At 47.6% G+C, this 21,006-nt stretch overlaps 1 protein-coding gene across 1 annotated transcript in view; it reads right to left on the reverse strand.

The window, feature by feature from the left end:
* The window catches only part of ANXA6 (annexin A6), a 28,118-nt gene extending 7,118 nt beyond the window's left edge, over positions 1 to 21,000 (reverse strand). Inside the window, exons 1-15 of the mRNA XM_082213292.1 lie at positions 20,990 to 21,000; positions 20,343 to 20,422; positions 20,206 to 20,262; positions 19,125 to 19,218; positions 11,185 to 11,280; positions 10,565 to 10,623; positions 9,169 to 9,291; positions 8,057 to 8,115; positions 6,862 to 6,940; positions 5,623 to 5,704; positions 4,379 to 4,473; positions 3,164 to 3,277; positions 2,059 to 2,149; positions 1,684 to 1,763; positions 316 to 369 (exon numbers count right to left, since the gene is read on the reverse strand). Coding sequence (XP_082069418.1) covers positions 316 to 369; positions 1,684 to 1,763; positions 2,059 to 2,149; positions 3,164 to 3,277; positions 4,379 to 4,473; positions 5,623 to 5,704; positions 6,862 to 6,940; positions 8,057 to 8,115; positions 9,169 to 9,291; positions 10,565 to 10,623; positions 11,185 to 11,280; positions 19,125 to 19,218; positions 20,206 to 20,262; positions 20,343 to 20,363 — 1,104 coding nt within the window. The 5' untranslated portion in view covers positions 20,364 to 20,422; positions 20,990 to 21,000. The remainder of the gene's footprint in view (positions 1 to 315; positions 370 to 1,683; positions 1,764 to 2,058; positions 2,150 to 3,163; positions 3,278 to 4,378; positions 4,474 to 5,622; positions 5,705 to 6,861; positions 6,941 to 8,056; positions 8,116 to 9,168; positions 9,292 to 10,564; positions 10,624 to 11,184; positions 11,281 to 19,124; positions 19,219 to 20,205; positions 20,263 to 20,342; positions 20,423 to 20,989) is intronic.
* Positions 21,001 to 21,006: the final 6 nt, after the last annotated feature.

The following is a 21,006-nucleotide window of genomic DNA, read 5'->3' on the forward strand; positions in this document are numbered from 1 at the left end:
TTAATTGAAAATGTCTGGATGGTACAACTCTTTATTCTAGGACTTGCAATACTGTCATTAATATGATGGCATTTAAAAACACCAGAATACTATTTTGGGGCGGGGAGTCTCTGGTATCTTATTTCCAATGTATCTGGAATCACAGAAACATGCTTTAGCATGGAGTGCAGCAGTTTGAGCAGAGGCAAAGATCAGGGAGTATCATTTCATCGTTTTCGATTTCCAGCCTTGCGGGAGAAAGGCAGAAATAAATAAATGCCTTTGCACGTGTGGTTTTATTTCAAGAATATATATTTTAAAGTGTGCATTTCTCACCTGGGCATCCGCCTGAGCTTTAGCAAGGTCCTCTCCTCCTTCATCACGGGCCCCCTGTGTCCAAACATTGAAAGTAGTGAATAAAGGTGCAAAAAGCATCTGTAAAAATGACTAGAAGCAAGTCTGACACCAGCAGGCAGCATCCTCAGGCAACTGGAGCTCCTGAGGATGCTCCAACTGGATGCTGTAACAATTGGGCCACAATGCACAGGAGCAGTGTTTTGTCACTTCATGCCTTATGGACAACCACAATGGCATCTAGCTGATGCTGACAGAGCTGCTATCACTATCACTGCTGCCACCATCCATCTCTAGTATGCCCCATCCACCTAACACTCTTGTCCTGTGGAAATAACTAATGGCAGGAGGAAGATGGGTGCTGCCTACCATTCAAAACGTGGGGGTCTCACGTGCTGCTTTAATTCTCTAGAAGGCGACCGCAACATCATGGCTAGCAATTTGCAAAATGTGATGCATATTACAGTGGGGCAGCAAAAATAATAATAACCTAGCTTTACAAAAAGGAGGTGGTGGTCCGCAACAGTGCAGAGACAGGCAGAACAACGTAAACCAGCCTTCAAATTCCAAGTAGGTTGCCAGGTTTTTCATTCAGTCGGGTCTCCTGTGACTTTTAACGCATGCAGAACAGGCAGAAATCACCACAGGTTTCCCTATCATAGTGTTGGAAGGGGCCCCCATTGCCATCTGGTCAACCGTCCCCCATACCACTAATAAAGCATCCCTGACAGCTTACGTATCCGAAAATATATAACAAAGGAGAGTTCGCTACCTTTCAAGGCAGCTTGAGCAGCTCATACAGTCAGAATTGCTCTTCCAGACCACCACCAACCCTTGCAATTTGAACCCAAAGGTTCAGATTCTGTCCTCTGTAGTAACAGAAAACCAATTTGCTTCCAACAAAATATTAAAATACAAAATATTAAAATACAATGGTCTGTTAAACATTAAAAGCTTCCCTAAACAGGGCTGCCTTCAGATGTCTTCTAAAAGTCTGGTAGTTTTTTCTCTCTTTGACATCTGGTGGGAGGGCGTTCCACAGGGTGGGTGCCACTACTGAGAAGGTCCTCTGCCTGGTTCCCTGTAACTTGGCTTCTCGCAGTGAGGGAACTGCCAGAAGGCCCTCGGCGCTGGACCTTAGTGTCCGGGCAGAATGATGGGGGTGGAGACACTCCTTCACTCCATCAAAGAAGCAACTACCTGGCTGTCATATCGCCCCTTAATCATCTCTTCTCCAGGCTAAGCACAGCCAACTCCTTCAACCACTTCTATCCACCTTTGTGTCAGGAAACAGCTCAGTGGTTTCTACTTGTCCTGCTATTTGGGAGGCATGCAGGAGAGAGTTCTTACCAGAGCCAGAGAGATGAGGATCCTTTTGAAATGCCCCGAAGTGTCAGAACTCAGTGCATCTTCCAAAGACTTACTGTAGGCTGAAAAAAGAGTAGAGGAAGACATCATGATGGGGGTATTAAAAACATACGGCAGAGGACTGATGATCATCCTACCTCCCACCTGAAGATTGGTTTTGGACATTTTGTTTTCCTAATTGTGATCATTGTATACTCACATATTGGCATATGGATGCACAAAGGCCTCATCTTCACAGGAAACATGGGGGCAAATCTCTCTCTGTCTCTCTTTCCCTCCCCCCTCACATACACACAGTGTGTGTTTATAAGTCCACCAATTCCTTAAAAAGGGGTCCTGCATCTCAGAGAACTTTACCGTCTTTATATGCTGTGTTAATTGCTTGGATCTCCTGGTTGTTCCGAGTGGCCAAAATTTCAATGAGAACACTTTCATCAGTTCCAGCCCCCTGAAAGGATTATAAAGACACATGATGATGATAATAATAATAATAATAATAATAATAATAATAATAATAATAATAATAATAATAATAATTTATTATTTATACCCCGCCCATCTGGCTGGGCCTCCCCAGCCACTCTGGGTGGCTTCCATAGAAAACAGAAATACAGTAAACAACAACATGACAGTTGTTAGAATATAATTCAGAGTATCTACAAGCAGGCCACCTATTTTATTTTATTTTACGGGGGGGGGGCACTGTCTAGAAGTGGCTACATTTCTGGATGCGAGGCATCTCACTGCTGGGGAATACCAGCCCTTGAGCTCACAGGGACCTTCAGAAACCCCTTGCAACTCCTTGATAAAAGGAGGGTGGTTCACGGCTTAGTCAGCTAGAACTGGAATCAAGAACAGCAGGTTATGCTAGGCCAGAAGAAATATCCCTAACAGTCTCACAAGGGCTGAAGAATCTCCTTGAGGGAAAAGCAGAGTAGGGGGTTCCCTACCTCCCTTTCTCCTCATGGAGACCTGAATCCTGGAACTAGCTTTTTTGAGGGGGGTGGGGGATTCCATACTGTTTGATAAGGGTGAGTACCAAAAGGGAATTCCCAGTTTTAGTTTCCAAAGACGGCATGGGGAATTGGCCTCGTTCTCTGGGGAATCTTGCTACAAACCTGGGCTATGTGACTCTGAGCCTCTATGGTTTGTAGCCCCCAGGGCACCTTGTGGACTTCCAGTTCCCCCCTGTCAAACAAGCCTGCTTGTTCTGGATCTATACTGTAGACACACTTGGGACAGTTTCAACTTGCCTGCTCCTTACGCATCATTATGTCTTTTGAGTACCAGAGCAAGGCAAAAGTTTCCTTTCTATCTCACTGACGCTTAAAAAGTATCAGGCGAGTTTCCATTCACAGAACCTAAATCAGAATGGGGGGCCTTCCATGCACCCAGGGCCTGCTGTTATATAACGTTAAGCAATAGTCTCATTTGGGTATATATATCTTACAAAGCTACATACCTCCATAGCTTTCTTCAGTTGCTTAGCATCATACTGTGCTGGTGTCATCATTAGTCCAAGAATAACCTTCGCCAAGGGCCCCGATATTTCAGATTTCAGGTCAGCTATCAGGTCCTGTCATGGGAAACACAGATCTGAAACCCTGAAGGACTGCTGCCCATCAGGCAGGCAATACTGAGCTAAATGGATCAGTTAGTTTTGATTTAACATTCACCCATGACAATGGGAAAGGAGAATGGGTTTAACCCCTCTCTCCCTGCATTGTTTTCCTAAGCTAATAGTCTAAATTATCCTACACAGACACATAATTCTATGCTTTGCTCTACACAGGGCAAAGAGAAGGTTCAGAGGGATTTTCACTGGGAAAACAGCAAAGGCTGGAAAGGATAAAAACCCTCCACCCTCTCCAAGTACTTTGGCCTTGATCCACAACCCCACAAACACACATACAGTTATTCTATTCATTGCCTTTTCTTTTTTAAACAAGCAAACATTGGAATTCAGTTCCTGGATTTTCTACCATCTTGTCTAGTTACAAGTAATTAAAACAGTCAGCTGCTTGGGGTGGGGCTTTTTACTTAAAAGTGGAATATAAGCAAGCAACAGAAAGATGATGGGTGATATTGAACTAAGTTTTAGTCACAGCAGACCTGCTGAAATTAACATGACCATGTTAGGTCCATTAATTCCAATCAGTTTACTCTGCGTAAAACTTGGCTAAATACCACTCAATCCATTTTTGTGATGTGCTTTAATCTGCTGGAATCCTATGGGAAGAAGAGTGGTTCAGAAATAAAATAACGGGTGAGAATCACCTAACGAAGCCTATTAATGGAAACCTTCTGAAAGGACTTCTGCTTGTGCAATGGGCTTTCCCTCCTCTCTTTGCCCCACATGCCCCCCTCAGTTGGTTCTTTGGTGGGTCAAAAGAACCCCTAGAACAGCACAAGGGTGAAGAGAGGGGAATCATTTCATCTGGCAAGCCAACATGCATGTGCAGATACAATGATTAGAAGAGTTGAATTTCTTCCATAGATTATAATAATAATATTGCCAAATTCCTGCTTTTAAAAAGGGATTTATTTATTTTTTAATGACACATCTATGGGCATTGGAGGAAACAGCAGCAGATGAAAGGAAAGTACAAATAAATGGTGGTGGTGGAAAGACATACTGGGAAGAACAATAGAAAAATAGAGATAATGCTCTAATTACCCGGCCATAATGAGACTTGTATGCTTGTATGATTTCTTGCCTCTGGGTGTTACTCCGCTGTGTGACAACCTCAATGATAGCATCTTCATCAGTGCCTGAAACCCAACGTAAATAAACTATGAGTCATCCAGTTTTTGACAACTCATGAGACTTGACTCTGTTCAGAAATAGTATTTATACTTGACTCCCACATTTTATCCTGGGGAACTACCACCTGACACAGTCCCACTGATACCAATCAAGGGGAGGGAAACTGTTCAAATGAGCATACACCAAGTTGAGATTTTGATATGCATTCACTGGCAAGAGCAAACATCTTTTTGGTGCGGGGGGGGGGGAGCCAATATTTTCCAGTTTTCTACAAATATGTGAATTTGCTTTTACCATTCCCTCTGCCATTTTGCAAATTGTAAAAATTTGGGTGCCCAGATGACTCTGCACAACTGTCTCTCTCTGTTTAGGCTGAACCAAGATACACAAGAGCACTGAGGAGATTTCTTCTTAACAGCCCCTACACTACATCTTGTAGATGTAGTGGCTCCTAGATACCATATGGAGGATGCTTAAAGTAAATTGCCTCCAATGGTGGACAACTCCATACTGCAGGAGGCATTGTTTTCTTTTCCAAATAAAAAATAGACCACACAGCCAAAATTAAGGGGTGCCATAGAACATCAAGACCATCCCTTGTAATTGTCTAAGAGAGGGGTTGGTTACCAAATACAAAAGAAAGGCCATACATATATATGTTTAGCATCTCTCACCAGAGAATTGGTCCATTGAACTATAACAGGAATCATTGAAACACTAACACAATCCACTAGATATTTCATTTCATCACAGAGCAATGAGTGAAAGGAGGTAAGAAGTCTCCTCCCCAGGCTTGAAGGGAGTTGCTCTGGAGACGTATCTTAGAACAGCCTTTCCCAACTTGGTGCCTTTCAGAGGTTTCGTACTATAATGCCCATCACCCCTCTTGACAATGTTGGCTTGGACTGCTGGGAGTTGTAGTCCAACAACATCTGGAGGGTAATTTGTTGGAGAAGGCCAGTGTTTAAAAAAGTGTTTAAAACACATTTAAAAAGTGTTTCAGGTAGGACAGATCTCAGTAAAGAAATCTGGACTTTTAAGACCCTCTGAATTTTCCCCCATCCTGCAAGCCTATATATTTTGCACAGGATACAGGAGACTGATTTTCCTCACAGTGCATGAATGGCAAAACTCCTTTGCAAAGCCTTACATACCAAAACCTTTCATGGCTTTCCTTAGTACTTTTGCATCACCATCAGCATTGAAATCTGCAGCTGGATAAATGGTTCCTTTCAGCTACAGAAAAACAGAAACAGAAGTTTTGGTAAAAACCATGCCTACTGAAGGGAAAGGGGGAACCAGCAGAAAGTTAAGGGCAAAGCAGCTATCAGGGATAGAGCAAGCTGGGAAGTTAACAATCCTCTTGTTTGTTAAAAGAAAAATAGCCAAGCCGGGGGGAAAGCGTCGAAATAATGGCAAAAAAGAATCTCCTAAAAAGGGCTATTGCTTTCCAGAGAAAGAAGGTGTGAAAAATAATAAAAAAGAAAAGAGACAGCATCTAGACACTTTTCATCCCCATGCACTTTCCAAAGTTAGGGGGTGGGAGAGGATGTCCTCATTCAGGTCCCCATTTCCTAGTAGGACAGCCTGGTGGCTTTTCTATGAACTGAGAACATGGTTCCCTCTTTCACATGCAGGGGAAGTAAGGTGAGTTCATACAGTCTGTTCCAGTTATGGCAGTTGCCACAGATTATCACTACCTCTTGCTTCTTGGCATTAAGCAACTGTATACCATGAGGGGGAAATAATCTGTGATGGCTACACAGTTAGTTAATAAAGTGATATCTGTAACTATCACATGAAACATGTGATGTGTGAATTCACCCTTTGAAAGAGATTAGTAGGTAACTCAGCATCTTGAATACTCCATAAAAAAGCAGAGTCTGCTTATAGCCAGATGTTGTTAAGAGGCACAGTGGATTGATTCCTTCAAGTTCAGCTCCATTAGCTTAAGGTAGGATGCATAAAGGATGTTTATCTACCTTTTAGCATTGTACTTGCAGTCCTGAGACTGCACTGATGCACATCAGGGTAATGATACAGTAGGCACCTAACACAAAGCAACCTCATCAGGCTATCCCCCCTCTCTTTAATCATATCAGAATATTAGTAGAGAGCCATTTCATGCTAGTATGTATTGGGAAGCAACCAGAATCTCAAGGGAGTCAGTTCATAGACATTCACAAGACCAGGAGTAAGGAGGAAAGTTGCCATGAAGCCATATCTGTTAAAAATGCATGTTTTAAGGAGGTGTTTGGTTATAGTGGCAGCGCACTGAACAGGAAGGTTAACCAAGAGGCCTAGCAGAAAGGAGTCAGCAGCACGTAGAGTGAAGCAGCTGTGGTTTCGAGCCAGCAAAGGGCAGGCAGAAAAGGGGAGGAGCAGGTTCTGACCTCTATTTTGGCCCTTGCACTAAGCTCCCACATCTGATACGCCACCTGTGCAGCTTCAGGGAAGAACTCACCTGCAGCACTGAAAAGGGAGGGGATAGGACACAAGGTCTATGAACTTCATGGAGACACATGAACATACTATGTAGGCCTTGAATTAGTCAGCTGGTGCCATTCTCACCCACTCACCCCAATGGGACAGAAGAAGAAAAGGCGTGGTTACACTTCTTCTTTGCATTTTAAATGGAATGCCCTGGCAACACCCAATTGCGTCCATTGCCATATCCCTACGCAGGATGGTACCAGCTTTATTGTGGTGCTGGGACACTAGTGTGGGAACATCAGGAAGAACTTTCAGATAGTAAGAGCTGTTGACAGTGGCACAGACTCCCAAGAGAGATGGTGGACTCTCCTTCCTCGAAGGTTTTTAGGCAGAGGTTGGATGGCCACCTGGCTTAAGGGATTTAGTTGAGATTCCTGCATTGCAGGGGGTTAGACTAGATGACCCCGAGGTCCCTTCCAACTCTACAATTCTATGATTCTATGGATGGAGGAGGGGCACATTTAACAATGACCATCAGTACACTTTGACCAGGAAGAAAAGGAAAGTATGATCCTCAGGGATATGCTGAAGTTGCCCATCCCAGATACAGACTCTCATAGGTTTACCAAAACGAGATTGAAAAACCCTTGTATGACAAACTTAGTGGAGGATGAAAAGGTTCTTTCCTATCCCAGTTTGAAAATATGCCTTTCAACATTGTCAGGAGGTCACTGTCAAATAAATAAATATACCTTCTCTCCCTAAGTTTTTCCTTAAAGAGCTTTACTTGCATTCAAAGGAATCTGCACGGTGGTCAGATTTTAAAAATGCTTCCAGCTAAGAAAGACATGTTTTCCCCCCAGAAATTGAAGAGGAAATTATTCCTGTGTCCTATACATTTCTTAACTAATACATGAGCAGTATTTTCAAGAACAAAACCTGAGCATCTTTGCCAATGGAAAATTTCCCACTGTCTTTGCAGGTCTGTGCTAAACATAAAGTTTAGCAGCATGACAAACTAGGGTGGATTTCCAAGACTATTGTTTTAACTCCTCAGGGGCTGGTACCCCACTCAGACAGTAAAACAGCTACTGACTAGCCTTGTTAAGAGAAATAAAAGTCACAGAGCAATGTTTAACTAGTAGTAGAGCTTACTCATCATCTCCCCCACACAACTTCAGAAGCGCTTTTTTGTATTCACCAGACGTGTCACTCTGCAAAGGCAATAAAAGATGGTTGGTTTGAAATGCACATACACACAAGCACTCAAAGTATAAACTGTTATGGACAAGCCATCCACAAGACAAAAAAAATCCCCAGTTAAGGTGGCCTAAAGTGTTTGGTAATTCTCCCATACCCACAGCAGAGAGCACGAGATTCAAATCTGCAGCTTAAAACAGAGGGTTATGGGAACTCTTTGTTCTGTCCCCAGAAGCAAATATGTTACAACATGCAGAGCAAAGGCCAACTAGATGCCTGTGGGAAGCCTGGAAACAGGACCCAAGTTTTCTTCCATTTCAGTGTTTCTTGAACTAGAATTTTGTTTAGAAAATGAAAGAGAAACTCCAAATCCTTTAGTCACATGAGGTGGATTCTTATAGAAAAGGGCAAATGAATGACAAAAACACCATCTAGGTTTCTCAGAAAGTAAAGGTTAGCTCAAGCAACTCTCTATGGGTGGGGGCAAGAGGCAGTTCTTCATCTACTGGCAGATGGCTGAGTGATTTGCAGTAGATTGGCAAGTGTTTCTCACTCCCAAAATTTGTTAATGACCCCCAATTTTTTTAAGGGCTACTGAAATGAAGCTTGGGGAAAAACTAGGAATGAACTTTTGGGTGAATGATTACAAGATCAGCCCTAGTACAGAAAACAAATTCCTGGCTTGATCATGTACTTACATTGAGGCACCCTGCTCCTGAATTTTATTTTATTTAGTGTTACATTTATATCCCACCTTTACTCCAGGGAGTTCTTGCCATTTCCTCAGAGTTTTCATTCCACCCTCCCTTCTAAGCCACTATTTTTACACCTGACTCCACTGGTGGGTCTCAAGATTCCAGCGAAAAAACCACAAAGCAGATCCCACAATTCTGAAGTCTGTCCCTACATGCTCTAAGGCTATCCAAGCCTTTCTAGAGTGATTATATTTCCGAAGCATAATGTGAGGTATGAAAGATGGAGCAAGGAAATTCCGTTATGGAGCAGAAGGAAGGATTTCCCCCTCCCCTCATTTCTCCATTGTAGACCAGCTGCAAACCGGTATTTACCTCAATCATGTGATGCAGTGACTTCTCGTATTTAGTCCGGAATATCTCCCGGATGTCCAACATGTCAATCTCACTGCGTGACACCATGATCCGAATCAACGTGTTGTCCCTCGTTCCTAAGCCCTGAAACAGATCAACAAGGGTCACACAAAATATCCCAAAGTGGAGGTGGGTGGAAATCAGGGTTTGCTTAAAAACATTGATGAACACAAGCACTGTTCCACCATCTTTTGCTCATATTTCTGATGTACATTGCCCTGGGCTCTTTTTTGAGGAATGTGATCCAATGAATGAATGAATGAATGAATGAATCTGCTTTGAACAAAGCCCAAATGTGGAGGCCTAAGCACTTTGAAGGTACTTGGACCTCTTTTGGTTCAAGCTGTGTCTTCCCTGAAGTGGAGCTGTCATACAGTCCTGGACCCTTTGGACTTTGATGGCTGCCCTTTGACAGCCTGAGAACAATCCCTGGTAATGCTGACAATGAAGGTGGGTATCAGAACAGCTGTTGCTCCAATGGCCCATGGTGGGGAGTGAGCTTTCTCTCTCCCAGCCATTTTACAGGAAGTGGGTTTATTCTACCCCCTATGCCTCTATAAGGGTTTTACACAGAGTACTAAGAAAGCCTGTATCACCAAAAAGTGTTCCCCACTATGAAGGACACTGGAGATGAAAGGCTAATTCTAGAAATGCTTCCAGTAGTAGATAGGTAGCTGTGTTGGTCTGCCATAGTCAAAATAAAAAAAAAAATTTCCAGTAGCACCTTAAAGACCAACTAAGTTAGTTCTTGGTATGAGCTTTCGTGTGCATGCACACTTCTTCAGATACACTGAAACAGAAGTTGCCAGATCCTTCTATATAGTGAGAAGGTGGGGAGGGGTGTTACTCAGAAGGGTGGTGGGAATGGGAGATAGGCAGATAGCTGGGAGAGCCTGTTGACGACTCTTAACGACTGTAATAGGTCTTACAGGAGAAGGCAAGGGGTGAGGAGGTGAGAAATGGTTTAGTCATGTATAGTGAGATAAGAATCCAATGTCTAGAAATGCTGTATGTTTGTAGTGAAAGATCTCTGAAATCCATATTACTCAAATATCATTAGAGGGGAAATTGGGGGGGGGGGAGGCTACTGTCAATGGACAGTTATCTCCAGAGGCTAAATGCAAGTTAGATAGGGGGGAATTTAAGCCAGGACCAAAGTGGCAGAGAAAGGACTAAGCCCCTGCCCTCTACAGTCTCAATACTGACAAGCTGTTTTTAGAACAAAAACAAGACCAGTTAAATGAAGTAACATATTTAACACAACATCTATAATATGTACGGTGCAACATGTAGATGATCACAAAGCAGTCAAGAGGGGGAGAAATCCACTGTCCAAGGCTCCTGGAATGCTTCTCACCTTCATGGCTTTGAAGAGCCTGTCTGCAAAATACTCTGCTGTACTCCGGATATTCTTCACTGTGGAATGAAGAATCAGGAGAGAGTGTTAACTAGAGGCTCATGCTCCCTGCCTGTTGCCTAGCAAAATGTGATCGCTTCCTTAGCCCTTCAAAACCTGGACACAAAAGTGAAAATGCTTTAGAATATTCAGAGAACAAAAATGAGACCTGTAAGGAAATTATGCTGTGTGGATTGCTCCTATTCCGGGTTCCACCAAGTCAGCCAGACCCTCCTACTGGAAACTCCATTCCATCCCTACCTCTAGTTCTCTGTTCTGCTTCCCAACACTCTTTACCATTCCATGCTGACAAGATCAGTTCTGCCTCTCATCCTTCCAGCACACCTTAGATACTGAAAAGTCTCATCCCTTAAATCAAGTCATGTGCCTAATCCAGAGCTGAAGTTCAGAGCTAAAGAAAATTTAGGAGTCTGCCTTTTGTTAAAGCACACCCAACATCAACTGGGTTAGCAAAGACCTTGACATCTTTAATTTTGAATTGACCCACAGGTTTAGGCTGACCTTCGGAGTCACTTCTAGTCTGCCACACCACTTCAAATAACAAGATCTGGCCCACTTACCTACAGCTAGCATCAGTTTTTCAAAGTCTCCAGACAGCTCTCCCCGGATGCTCACTTCAATGGGCTTGCCAGAGATCTTCAGATACTCATCAAAGACTGAAAAGAAAGCATAGGAGAGGGATAGTCTCACACGCACTGACCTCTGGTTCACTGCTGTGCCCAAAGAAGGCTGCACTCTATGTCAACCAACAGTCAATGCCACTGAACTGCCATGCCTTAAAAATATTTACAAGTATTCCAATGACAATAGTTTTCAAATTAAACTTTGGATTTGTTTGAATGTGGCATCTAAACCACAATGGCTGCATTTGCAGGAAATAATAATCCAAGAACCTTGGCTTCCCATAGACATCTGGTTGGCCACCACAAGATCCAGCAGGGCTTGTCCTAAGGGTGGCTTACTAAATCATACTGTGCTGGTGCATGCAGCCTAATTGCTCCCTCGCTTATCGCATTTGTGTAAGCAGGGAAACAAGTCGGGAATTATGTCATTGTGTCAGAATTTAAGATTATGGTTTGTTGTTAGGTTAAAGTTGCATCTGAAGCGGGAGTTGTAGTATGTTGCCCTTTAACATGTTTTCTCCCCCAACAAGCCAGGATCAACAGCTAGCCTTAAAACAAGGTTTGTTGTTAGTTTATAAATCTTGGTTTGTTAGGCATAAACAAGCCACAAACTCAGGTTCAGATGTAACTCTTAAGCTGTTTTCCTGATTTGTTTACCCACTTGCATGAAGAGGGAACTGACTGCATGAGCACATTATGGCTCGTTAAGTCAAGGTACCTGTCTTATTGTTACCTGCAAAGATGGTCACTTAGGGGTGGCACTATTGAGTTTTCTGCTCAGCACTGAACTTCTCCCCTAATCAAATAATTCATCCAACAGAAAAAAAGTGTTGTCAGGGTTACTTCCAGATCCTAGCTCACAGAGGATCACGCTAGCCAGCGATCGTTAAATAAAAGTCTTTATTGAGTTACAGTCTCCATTCTCGAGCTGCTGCGTGCAACCCTACGTCTTATGCTTAGATCGGCGAAGCTCCGTCTGAGTCTCCGCCCCTTGCGCACCAACTTAATATCCTAGCCCTGCTCCACCTTTTCCGCCTGACAGTTCTCCTCTGGGTCCCTCTGCCCCCCTGGGTCTCTTCCTTCCGGGATTCTTCTGACGCTGACCCCCCTGACTCTCCTGTCTCCTTGCGCCGGGCTTTAGGACCTGGCTCCCTTTCCGGGCTGCCTACTGCGCCACCTTCCTGTGCATTTGAACTTGGCGCGCGCGCCCAACCTTCCACTTTCCGTCTAACCGTCACTTCGCTCCCCGATGAAGGTGTGGCCACTCCTGACTCGTGCCCTCCCTCCTGTTGCGAGCTGCCAGCGCTTGCTCCCTGGCGCTCTTCCTCTTTCCTACTCTCTGGTGGTGACGTTGGTCCCGATCTCCAACTGCTCCCCTCTGAGTCCCCTCTGGCTCTTTCTTCCTGGGGTGTCCCCCTAGTCTCCCCCCTTGCCCTGGCCACTGGTGCTCCTTTTTGTGAATCTTCTGATTCACTGGAAAGACTCGGAGATCTCGGGTCGTCGTCATCACTCATCCTTTCTTCTGCCTCCTCCCCCTCGCTCTCTGTTTCCTCCCTTGCCCTCGCCTCTGCTCCTGAACCCCTGACATCCATCCCCCCTCGAAGCCCCCTCTTCCCCCCTCCCCTCCTTCCGGTGCGGGAACTGGGTGCTGCAGTGTCAAGGGGACGAATGTCGGGTACAGTTCGCTTCCCGTGGCGGGCCTCCATCCGAAGTCTTCCGGTTCTTCCTCCCTGCTCTCGTCGACGACGGTCACCTCTGCTTCCATCTCTGTGCCGCCGTGCTCGAGACCCTGGTCGTCCCCGAAAACATCCATGTCCGTCTCTCCCTCGCTTCCTTCTGGAGGCGTTGCTCGTCCTGGACCCTCCAGCCACTTCCTGCGCCACTGCTCCTCTGGTCGATCATCCCACCAATACGAGGGTTCTGAAGCAGATCCCGAGGGCGACCCCTCCGGGGAACGGGCGTCTCGTGTCGGTTCCTCATCCGAGTCGAACCCCCGGAACGTGCTGGCTGAAAGCGTGGGCGTGAAAAGCCAGTCGTCGAAAAAGTCCGCTGGCATTGGCCTATGGGGGAAGAGGGCATGAAACTCTTCCTTGAGCAGAGGTTCATCTAAAGCGTAGCCCGGCACCCAGCTGTTGGCACTGGCCGGGGTGCCCTCCTTAGCGAGAAGGTATTCTACCCCCTCTTCCCCCCATCTGGAGTCCAAAATCTCCGTGACTTCGTTGAGGCGCACCTCCTGTGCCACTCCCCGTTGCCTGGTTCCCTCTCGGAGCGGACTCGGCGCCGTTCCGGGTTCCTGAAACCTGTGCGGTGCCTTGTAGGGAGTGAGCACCGATCTGTGGAACACCGGATGCATTCTGGAACCCTCCGGAAGCGCCAGCCTGAAGGCCACCGGGTTGACCTGCTCTTCGACTTGGTAGGGCCCCAGTTGCTTATGCCCTAGTTTCTTCTTGGCCAACGACCTGGCCGGCACTGCGTGGGCTGCTAACCAGACCCAGTCTCCCACATGGATCTCTTCGCCAACCCTTCTGTGTTTGTCTGCTTGCACCTTGTATGCGTGTTTGGCCAGCTCCAGGTGCCGCCGCAGCTGATCGTGGACCTCCTGCAACTCCGACGCGACCGCATCTGCTGTCTGCGGCTCCCCCTCCACCAGTCTTTCCAGTCCCGGGAAGGTTCTGGGGTGCCTCCCGTTGTTGGCGAAGAACGGCGTGACCCCCGTGGACACGTGCTTCGTGTTGTTGTAGGCGAACTCGGCGAGCGGCAGGTAATCCACCCACGTCGCAGGCTGTTGATTCGCATAGCATCTCAGGTACTGCTGCATGATGGCATTGACCCGCTCCGCTTGCCCGTTGGTCTGCGGGTGTCTCGCCGACGCCAGGTTGATCTTGACGTTTAGGAAGCCCATCAGCTTCTGCCAGAAATTCGAGATGAACTGCCGCCCGCGGTCGGACAGAATAGACCGTGGCAGACCGTGAACCTTGAACACGTGGTCTATGAACAGTTTGGCGGTTTGTTCCGCCGTGGCCACCTTCGCACACGGGATGAAATGTGCCATCTTGGAGAACAAGTCCACCACCACCAGCACGGCCGTCTTGCCCCTCGAGCTGGGCAGATCCGTGACGAAGTCCAGGGCGACTCGCTCCCATGGCTCGACCGGAGTTTGCAGCGGTTCCAACAGTCCGGCCGGCGGTCTGTGCACTGGTTTGGCCCTCTGGCAGGTGTCGCACCTCGCCACGTAGTCCGCGACCTCCCCTCTCATTCCGGGCCACCAGAAATCCCTGGCGACTAATTCCACCGTCTTCTCCTTGCCAAAGTGCCCTGCCGTGGGCGCGTCGTGCAGCTGATGCAGTACCTTGGCGCGAAGTTCGTCTCCCGGCACGTAGATGGCCCCTTTGCGGATGAGCAATCCATCTCTCAGCTGGAACCCGTCGGTCACTGCCGTGCCCCTTTGCATCTCTGCCATCTTTGCTTGCGCGAAGGAGTCATTCTGCAACGCTCGTCGCACCGCCTCCAGGTCCACTGTCGCCGCAGCGCACGCCCACACTGTTGGTGCGAAGATGTGCATGGCGGCCGCTGGCGTGGCGTCCTCCAGATACTGTGGCTTACGGGAGAGCGCGTCCGCCATGATGTTGGTGTCCCCCGGGACATACTCTATTCGGAAGTCGAAGTTCGCAAAGAACTCAGCCCAACGTATCTGCCTCTGGTTCAGGAACTGTGCCGTGCGCCAGTGCTCCAGATTCTTGTGGTCCGTGCAGACCTGCACCGTGTGCTTGGCTCCAATCAGGAAGTGCCTCCATGCTTTGAACACTGCATGAATAGCCAGCAACTCCCTGTCCCAGATGGTGTAGTTCTGTTCGGACTTGCTGAGCTTCCTGGAGTAAAACGCTCCGGGCCTCCAAACCCCCTGCGGGTCCTTCTGCAGCAGGACTGCTCCGACGGCCCTGTCCGAGGCGTCTGTTTCAACTCTCATCGGCCTGCTGGGGTCGACATGAAGCAGCTGTTCCTCCGACGCGAAAAGACGCTTGAGTGCCTGAAAGGACTGCTCCGCCTGCGCTGTCCAGATGAACTTCTTTTTCTTGGAACTGAGCGTGTCCGTGATGGCCGCTGTCTGCATAGCGAAGCCTTTGATGAACTTGCGATAGAAGTTCGCGAAGCCGACAAACCGTTGGACCTCCTTCCGGTTGCGTGGGCTTTTCCAATCCAACACCGCTCGAACCTTGGCGCTGTCCATGGCGAGCCCCTTGTCAGACAACTTGTAGCCCAGGAAATCCACCTCCGTCACGTCGAATTGGCACTTCTCCAGCTTGGCGTAAAGCCTATGTTGCTGGAGCCTGCTCAGCACTTCCCTGACGTGTCTGTCATGCTCCTGCTGCGATTCCGAAAAGATCAGGATGTCATCCAAGAAACAGACGCACGTCTTGTAGAGGAGCCCCGCCAACACGTGATGCATGAAAGCTTGAAAAACGTGGGAGCCATTTTGCAATCCAAAAGGCATAACTCTATATTCGTAGGTGCCCAGGGGCGTGAACATGGCTGTCTTCCACTCATCTCCTTCCCGCATGCGAATGAGGTTGTACGCCCCTCGCAGGTCCAACTTGGTGAACACGCTGCCCTTGCGTACTTTTGCGAGGAGGTCGTCGATTCGGGGCATGGGGAAGTCCGATGGCTTGGTGACACTGTTCAAAATGCGGTAGTCCACTACGAGTCTTTTTTGGGGCGTGTCTCGCTTCTTCACAAAGAATACAGGACTGCCCCCCGCTGCCTGGGACTCTCGGATGAAACCGCGCTTCAAATTATGATCTATGAACTCTTTGAGTTCCTGCAGTTCGTCTTCAGACATGGAATACAGCTTCCCTTTGGGCAGCGCCGCCCCCGGCAGCAGGTCAATTTTGCAGTCATATGGTCTGTGGGGGGGTAGCTTGTCTGCCTCCTTCTCGCAGAAAACCTCCAAAAATTCTGCGTACTTGTGGGGAATCGCTTGCAGCGTGCCTAGCAGCAGCTGTGACTCCTCTTGCTCCCCCTCCTGCTGGGGCATGATGCAGTGTTCAGCACAAAAGGAAGAGCCGAAGGTCAGCTGCCTCTGGTACCAAGCCAGCGTCGGGCTGTGCTTGTCCAGCCAACTCATGCCCAATACAATAGGCGTGTCCGAGAGTTGAGTGACGTTGAAGCTGATGATTTCCCTGTGATTTCCAAGCCGCAGCACCATAGGTGGCGTCTGCTTCACCACTTGCCCCCCTAACAGCTCCCTGCCATCCACCGTGACAACCTGCAGGGGCAGCGTGGCAGGCAGCAACTGTATAGCGTGCCGGTCGACAAAGTCCTGCCCTATGAAGTCTGCATTGCTTCCCGAGTCGACGGTGATTGGCACGTCCATGGTGATTCCATTGGGTAGCTGGAGCGATGCGGTGAGCCTCACTACTGGCTTGGGCGGGAGGGGGTCCATGGGCGGTAAAATCTCTGGGGACTGCTTCACTGACACGTCTGGCTGGGCCCCAGTGCCTCTTCCTCCAGCCAGACATCGTCGTTTCCCTGCTGTGGTTCTCCGTGCTGCGGTGCTGCAGTCACCATTGCTGAGGCTGCAGTGTGCTTGTGGAGCCTCCGGGGACACTCTTTCGCCATATGCCCTGGATCCTCGCAGATATAACACTTCCTGTTCCCTCTAGGAGGCTTCGCTTTCACTGCTGCCGGTGCTAGGGCTCTTGCTGCTGACTGAGCCCTTGCACTCCCAACCTCCATCGGTTCCACCCCTCCCCCTGTTGGAGGCGTAGATTGCGCACGCGCTGCTTCTCTGGGAAGGAAGGAGGAGCCCCTGGCTGGTTCGCGCCCGCTGCGCCCTTCGTCCCTGCTCCACGGACGTTCTTCCAGCCACACCCCCACCGCCAGCGCCCTCTGAACGACCTCCTGCGTGGTCCGGGGTCTCTCCCCCCTCGCAATCTCATCTTTAACCGAGTTGTGCAAGCCCTCCCAAAAAAGGTCTCTGACAGGAGCCGAATCTCTGTCCCATTCCAGGGCACTGACCAAAGCGAAAAAGCGGGCATGATACTGCCTTACGCTGGCCCTCCCTTGCCTTAGTCCATGCACCTCCTTTCGGGCAAGATCCACGTCAATGCTTGATAAAAAACAGCCATCCATCGCTTTAATAAAGGCGTCCGCATTTTGGAGCGCAGGATCCTTATCTCTCCACAAATTGCGCAGCCATGCTTTTGCGTCTCCATGCAAATGGGACATGATGAACCCCACTTTCTCTTGTTCATCTCTAAAGTCTTTGTGCAGTAGTTGCAGTGCACACATTACGTCTGCTCTAAAGTTGGGGTACTGTTGCAAATTCCCATCGAAGTGCGAGACCAGACCGCCTGTGCGTCTCCCCAACCCAATCCCCTCTGATTTGGGTGTCTGTTGCCCTTGCTTCGTAAGCACGTCCAACCTGACCTGGAGATCCCTGTAGGCGGCAGCTGCTTCCTCCTCTCTCTTCCTGGACGCCAGCGCCTCGGCATTCAGTCGTGAAACTGCTTCTCTGAGTTCCGTTATTTGCTGTTCGGCCGTCATATTGTCTGCCGTTCGTGAGCTCTCTTGTAGGCACCCGCTTTCCCTCCTCTCCGCGAGGCCGTGGATGCCCACAATTTGAAGAGACGGAGCTTACTGTCAGGGTTACTTCCAGATCCTAGCTCACAGAGGATCACGCTAGCCAGCGATCGTTAAATAAAAGTCTTTATTGAGTTACAGTCTCCATTCTCGAGCTGCTGCGTGCAACCCTACGTCTTATGCTTAGATCGGCGAAGCTCCGTCTGAGTCTCCGCCCCTTGCGCACCAACTTAATATCCTAGCCCTGCTCCACCTTTTCCGCCTGACAGTTCTCCTCTGGGTCCCTCTGCCCCCCTGGGTCTCTTCCTTCCGGGATTCTTCTGACGCTGACCCCCCTGACTCTCCTGTCTCCTTGCGCCGGGCTTTAGGACCTGGCTCCCTTTCCGGGCTGCCTACTGCGCCACCTTCCTGTGCATTTGAACTTGGCGCGCGCGCCCAACCTTCCACTTTCCGTCTAACCGTCACTTCGCTCCCCGATGAAGGTGTGGCCACTCCTGACTCGTGCCCTCCCTCCTGTTGCGAGCTGCCAGCGCTTGCTCCCTGGCGCTCTTCCTCTTTCCTACTCTCTGGCGGTGACGTTGGTCCCGATCTCCAACTGCTCCCCTCTGAGTCCCCTCTGGCTCTTTCTTCCTGGGGTGTCCCCCTAGTCTCCCCCCTTGCCCTGGCCACTGGTGCTCCTTTTTGTGAATCTTCTGATTCACTGGAAAGACTCGGAGATCTCGGGTCGTCGTCATCACTCATCCTTTCTTCTGCCTCCTCCCCCTCGCTCTCTGTTTCCTCCCTTGCCCTCGCCTCTGCTCCTGAACCCCTGACAAGTGTTCTTAGGAGCCAAGGTAGCATTATAACCAAATTGCAAAGAACAACTCTGGCAGAACACATACAAGGCCTCATCAGTTATATAATTCAGCCACTAGAGGGCAAGTTTATGGACTCCTGTCCATCGTAACTAAGGGCTCATCCAGACTTGCCCTTGCCCCGCCGTTCCCCAACTTGGAGAAAACCACTCTTTAGATCTCAATCAGAACAAATGTCAATCGGGTTTTCTCCGGATTGATGTCTGTGCCAGTTTATCACTAAAGAATGGGTTTTCCCAGGGAAAGTGGAGGGGCAAGGGCAAAACTGCTCAGACTCATGCCTAGAAAGTGTGAGACAAGTGGAAAACCACTTGGACCTGGACACGGGACAAGCAGAAGTGTGGCTGGGTCTTAACTGGTATGCACTCTGCGAAGACATGTGATGTTTGGCTAAAAAGAAGTGTAAGATGTGGTTTGTAACCTAGTATTTGAATGCAAGCTCACCCAGCCGAAGATGTTGCTTGCTTCGGCTTCCAAGAATGAAAATGAATTCGGCTTCATCTGTGCCCCATTTTGCTTCCCCAGCGTCCAACAGATTCTTTTAGAAAGCACAAACACAAACACACACAAACACAACAGCAGCAGCTTAAAATCAGGGATCACCATGAAGAGGCAAGTATAAAGAAGTCCAGTTAACTTTGAAGCTCTACAGGAATTTGTCTTAGAACAATGATGCATGCAACTCAAGAGGAAACTATTGGTGAATTCTCAAAAACGGTAAGCAAAATCTATCAGACTTATGCAATCAGCAAACCAAGTAATAATAGGATGTCATCACTGGGTCTTACTTTCAACTAGATGCATTAGGACAAACTGGGAAGCTATTCAGTCTTTAACAAAACAAAAATCCAATTGTATTATTTACTACTAAAGACTTGAGAAATATGTTGAGCAGGAGATTGCAATCTTAGTTCTGATCACATAACTTACAATACTTACAAGGAAACCACCACTCTGTGGTTCAAGTTGCTGGGGATATTTAGCTTTTATATAAAAGAACCATAAACACCAGTAATTTCTAAACAGGAGCTTTCATAATACCTACATCCCAACAAGTAGTGCAGAAGTCTTACAAAGTATTTGAAAGCAAAGCTGACTGCTTACAGTGGTTCAACAGTTTAATTTCAATAGATGCAGTATTTTAGAACCAGAGACTCTACTTTGGATTCATAAACTATACATCAGTCCAGGAAATGATGAGTTCTCCAATTGGCTCAGGAGAGCATGAAATCCTTGACTGCAGATACCAGATAGGTGGAGAAAATGCACTGTTCAGATCTGAACCTCTCATGCTAGGAGATGTCATCCTAGGGGTGTCTGTTTTTAGGTCTATATAACTGATGCATTGGGTGTGTGCACGCAGAGAGAACTCATTTCAAAACCTGCAAGAATCACCTGGGCAATATATTGGCTAGGTTTTCAAGTATACCTATTTCCCCTAAATCTAGATTTGTACTACGATGAAGCAAAGTTCGTTCTTTGGATCATCATTAATTGGGCAAGGTATCAAGTAAATTGTACCAACCTGGGCATCTTGCTGGACTAAGTCTTCACTTACAACATCATCTTCTTCTCGGGTGCCCTGTAGAAAGGACAAGGAATTGAACCCATAGTACTGCAAAACATTTGAAGGGACAATACTGAGTGCAGGGGCCAACATACCTGAAGGAGGACGACAAGCATCTTCTTGAAGTGTCCCGAGGTGTCTGCTACAACATCTTCCTCCAGGTCCCTCTCATATGCTATGGGAATGTTAAAAAGAGAGAGAGAGATGAGTTATCAAAACCCATGGCAGAAAGGCATTCATTAGCAGTAGGACTAGAGGGGGGGAAAGGGGGTCAAAAAATAAGGGTCTGGAGAAGTGGGATATATTGAGGAGAATAAAGCAAAGCAATGGAAGTTGTGGATGCAGGGTTGAAATGAGACTCCTATGTTCATGTGGCTGGGAGTTCGAGCACTTACATTTTTTAACTCTATTGGAATTTTTTTAAAAAAATTATCCTAAGTTGTAAGGAGACTTAGGGCAGAAGAGATAAGTAGGTAAGCAGCCCAAAGCAGGACTTGCCCAAAGCAGGAAAGTGTTTATAAAAGATATAAATCCTTATAAACAAACAAAGATGGAGGAAGAAACTCATTTTATTTTATGTGCCAATTATATGATACATTCACAATCCTATGCATGCTTGCTCAGAAGCAAGTCCCACTGTGTTCAATAGTTTACTCTCTACTTCATCACGGATATCTTTAATTTTAGCTGGAGTCTGCTCAAAATCCAGGGAAATGTCACAGCCCCTGCCGTCTATACTCACCATCCTTGTAGGCCTCC

The sequence above is a fragment of the Podarcis vaucheri genome (genome assembly GCF_965113315.1).
Source record: "Podarcis vaucheri genome assembly, chromosome: 2".
Classification (NCBI taxonomy): domain Eukaryota; kingdom Metazoa; phylum Chordata; class Lepidosauria; order Squamata; family Lacertidae; genus Podarcis; species Podarcis vaucheri.